Raw genomic sequence first — 4162 nt, forward strand, 5'->3', positions numbered from 1 at the left:
CCCGCGCCTCCCGCTCCGTCATCGGCACAGAGGGATCTCTGGCACAGAGGGATCTCTGCGCGTCCTCGTCCCTGTTCCCCTGGGATGCTGCTCTGGCTGGTCATGAGGCCACCCCAGCTGGGGTGTGGGTGAGCTCCCCATGACCCTGGGACTGATGGATGAGGGGATCTGGGAGGAATCCCAGCCCTGATCTCAGGGGATCCCAGCCCTGCTTCAGGAGAAATCCCAGCTCAGCTTCCGGGCAATCCCAGGTGTGATCTTGGGGGATCCCAGTCCAGTTCCTGGGGAGATCCCAGCCCTGATCCCAGCAGATCCCAGCCCTGATCCCAGGAGATGCCAGCGATGATCTGGGGGTATCCCAGCCCTGATCCCAGGAGATGCCAGCCATGATCTGTGGGGATCCCAGCCCAGCTCCTGGGGAGATCTGAGCTCTCATCTTGGGATTCTTGCCTTGCTCTCAGGCTCATCACAGCCCTGCTCTTGGTCTGATCCTGACCATGCTTGGAATCTCTGGGAATCCCAGACGATCTCCCACGGTGATCCCAGCCCTGCTTCTAGGCAGGGTGTCAGTCCCACTCCCAGGGGAATCCCAACCCTGATCTTAGGGGATTGCCAGCCCCACTCCCAGGTGGATCCGGGCTCCACTCTCAGGCTGATCCCGGCGTTGCTCCCGGGGAACTCCAGCCTTGCTCCCGGGCAGCTCCTGACGCGACTCCTGCGGGACTCGGTGGGGCCCACCCGCCTGGTCGGCGTTGCCGCTTTAAGGACTCTCCGGTCCCGTCGCTCTCGCGCGTTCCCGCCTTTCCCGGGGGCGGAGTCTCCGGGCGGACGCGTTTCTCAGCCAATGGGTGAGGGTTCTGCCAGTGACGTCACCGGGCCGGGGCCGGGGCGGAGGGCACGCTATGGCGTACCCGGGACAGGTGGGACCGGGAACCGGGACCGGGATCGGGATCGAGACAGGGCACCGGGACCGAGGGTCGCAGCGGGAACCCGGGACCACGGACTGGGATTGGGATCGGGACGGGGACAGGAGGCGGCGGCGGGGACTTAGGTCCGGGACCAGGGACCAGGATGGGCATCGGGACCGGGACCAGGACCAGCGGCAGGGACCGGGGCTCGGGACCAGGGTCGGGAGTGGGACCGGAGGCTGTTCCGCGAGAGGGGGCCGGGGCGGGGGATGCGGGGCGAGTTGTCGCGGTGTCCGTCCCGATGCCCGGTGCCCGCCTCACCCCGGTTTTGTGCCCTCCCCAGGGCTTCCCCGGCGCAGGACAGGGCCCCCCGGGCGGCCCCTACCCCGGGGCTCCCTACGGCGGGGGGCCACCCCCGGGGCCCTACGGACAGCCCCCCCCACCCGGGGGTCCCTACGGACCGCCCCCGCCTGGGGGTCCCTACGGGCAGCCCCCACCTGGGGGTCCCTACGGCGGCCCCTATGGTGGCCCCCAGCCCGGGCCCTACGGAGGGGCGGGCCCAGGAGGTGAGTGCGAGGGTCTCTGCGTGGCGGTCCTGGGGCAGAGGGGGGGTCGGGGGGGTCCTCAGGTCGGGGGTCCCCAGCCCCGTCCCCACCGTGTGCCAGCCCCACTCCGTGCCAGGAGGGGTGGTCTCGGCTGCCCCTCGCCCAGCTCAGCAGAATTCAATGGGTGAGTGAAAGTCCCAGTTTATTATTTTAAAGTCCTGGAGGAGGAGAAAGAGGAGGAGAAGGAAGAAGAGGAGGAGGGAAAGGAGGAGGAGGAGAAAAAGGAGAAGGAAGAGGAGGAGGAGGAAGTGCCAGGAGGCCACAGCCCTGAGCACCACCAATAAAACTTTACACCCCACATCCGTCCCCTGGCACTGCCAGGTTTATGGGGCAGCACTGTAGTTCCTTGTCCGTCCTGGATCTCCGGTGATTTACAGCCCCTTCTCAGCCCCCACACACCATGTGCCAATCCCAGCCCTCCCAGACCTGTTTTCCCAGGATCCCAGAGCTGTAAAACCCGCTTGGAGCAGAAGCGCTGACTGGCCCTGGGTGTTGGCCGCGTCTCTGTGAAGCCACCCCCGGGACAGACCAGCCCGTGGCCTCTCTGAGGGGGTGACACCACTGATGGCCTCTCCCCACGCAGGCAATGCCCCCCCAGGTGTGGACCCCGAGGCCTTCTCCTGGTTCCAGACGGTGGATGTGGATCACAGCGGGTTCATCTCCGTGAAGGAGCTGAAGCAGGCGCTGGTCAACAACAACTGGTCGTCGTTCAACGATGAGACCTGCCTGCTGATGATCAGTGAGTCTGGGGTCTCCCTCCCCTCTTCCTGCTTTTAAACTGGTTCATTTGGGGTCAACCTGTGCCGGGGGGAAGCCCATCCCTGCAGCATTCCCCTGTTCCCTGGGCATCGCTCCCCTGAGCAGCTGGAGCCAGGGCTGGGCAAACCGAGCAGCTCCCGGCGCCCTTTTGGTGGAGGAAACGAATCAGGGGCCCAAAATCCTGCTTGGAAAAGGGAACCCCGGCTCTGCTCGAGGCCAAGTGAGCCCCAGGTCCCAGAGAGCCAGGGAAGAAAGAGAAGGAGAACCCCAGTGATGTGGAGACTGACCCAGAGCTTGCCCCGACATGAGGCTTTGGTGCCGTTTCTTACCAGCCTCGGGGATGGAATGGTCCCAGTTGATCTCAGTCGTGGTGAGGGGGGGATTTTGGGGCTGGGGGAAGCCATGGCACAGACCCTGGGCTGCCTGGGAGTTCCTGCAGCGTTTCCACTCCTCACTGCCCTGCTCCTGCTCCCTCCTGCCCAGACATGTTCGACAAGACGCGGTCGGGGCGCATCGACGTGTACGGATTCTCCGCCCTGCTCCGCTTCATCCAGCAGTGGAAGAGCCTCTTCCAGCAGTATGACAGGGACCAGTCAGGCTCCATCAGCTTCACTGAGCTCCAGCAAGGTGGGTGAGGGTCAGGGACAGCAGCCTGGCCCATCCCGAGCATCCTGGCTCTGCTCCAGGTTTGTTTCCAGCCGGGCTCGGTGACTCCTCCCGGTGTGGTCCCTGCATCCAGGCTGGGGGGTCTCTGAGCTCCTGAGGTGCCTCCTGTGCATCCTGGGAATGCTGGGCTGGCTAATCCGGCCGTAGCAGAGCTGGCACTGAGCCTCCCACGGGACAGGAGGTGATGAGCTGCAGCAGGGCTGCGGCACAAACTTCCTTCCTTAAGGAAGCCCAGAATTCCCCCCCTAAGTGGTATGTAGCTCCAGCCTGTTTTTCTGGGAGGAGCCCTTGGGCGTGTGTGAAGGGGGGAAAAATGTCTGGAATTTGTGCCATGGTTTGATTCCTCCCTCTGGGGAGCCCTGCCCGTGCACACCCTTGGTGGGAAGTGTGGGAAGGGAACACCGTGGTGGTGGGAGGTGGGCTCACAGGCCTATAGGCCCCATATACCCCACAGGTCCTATAGGCCAGATAGGCCACATATGGGCCACATATGCCCCATAGGCTTAAAGGCTGCACAGGTCCTGTAGACTCCATAGGCCCTATAGGATATACAGGCCCCACAGGCCCCATAAACCCTATAGACCCCACAAGTCCCATGGGCTCCACAGGCCCCATAGACCCCATATATGTGGGACGTGAGGTGGACACGGGGAATGTGGGGCATTGGGAATGTGGGACATGGGGGGTGTGTGCCAGCGGGGGAGGAGGACACAGCCGCTGTTTCTCCCTCCGGGAAGGCTTAACCCCGATGTTTCTTGCTCCCAGCTTTCTCCCAGATGGGCTACAACCTGAGCCCCCAGTTCAGCCAGCTGCTGCTGGCCCGCTACGGCCAGCGCTGCCCCAATCCCAGCATCCAGCTGGACCGGTTCATCCACATCTGCATGCAGCTGCAGAGCCTCACCGACGCCTTCCGGGAGAAGGACACGGCGCTGGCGGGGAACGTGCGGCTCAGCTACGAGGATTTCCTCGCCATGGTGGTGACCCGCATGCTGTGACACCCCTTCCCGGGGCTGGCAGCTCTCCGGGAGCCACAGCCATCCCCATCCTCCCTCTGGGATGTGGTGGAGCCCCCCCTGAGAGTTCCCCCGGGGCCAAATTTCCACCGGAGGAGCCCCGAGCGCTGCTGGGGCTCTCCTGGCTTTGATTCCTTGTCCCCATTCCATGGGGTCTCCACGCCAAGCTGGACGTGGTGGGACAGCCAAACCAGTAGCCCGTGCCATGGTG

General features: G+C 64.3%; 1 protein-coding gene across 1 annotated transcript in view; it reads left to right on the forward strand.

Moving 5' to 3' along the window:
* Positions 1–874: 874 nt before the first annotated feature.
* The window catches only part of PEF1 (penta-EF-hand domain containing 1), a 3963-nt gene continuing 675 nt past the window's right edge, over positions 875–4162 (forward strand). Inside the window, exons 1-5 of the mRNA XM_032710193.1 lie at positions 875–920; positions 1252–1474; positions 2097–2252; positions 2756–2899; positions 3704–4162. The exon at positions 3704–4162 is cut by the window's right edge and continues 675 nt beyond it. Coding sequence (XP_032566084.1) covers positions 903–920; positions 1252–1474; positions 2097–2252; positions 2756–2899; positions 3704–3933 — 771 coding nt within the window. The 5' untranslated portion in view covers positions 875–902 and the 3' untranslated portion in view covers positions 3934–4162. The remainder of the gene's footprint in view (positions 921–1251; positions 1475–2096; positions 2253–2755; positions 2900–3703) is intronic.

This window comes from Chiroxiphia lanceolata, chromosome 24 (assembly GCF_009829145.1).
Source record: "Chiroxiphia lanceolata isolate bChiLan1 chromosome 24, bChiLan1.pri, whole genome shotgun sequence".
NCBI lineage: Eukaryota > Metazoa > Chordata > Aves > Passeriformes > Pipridae > Chiroxiphia > Chiroxiphia lanceolata.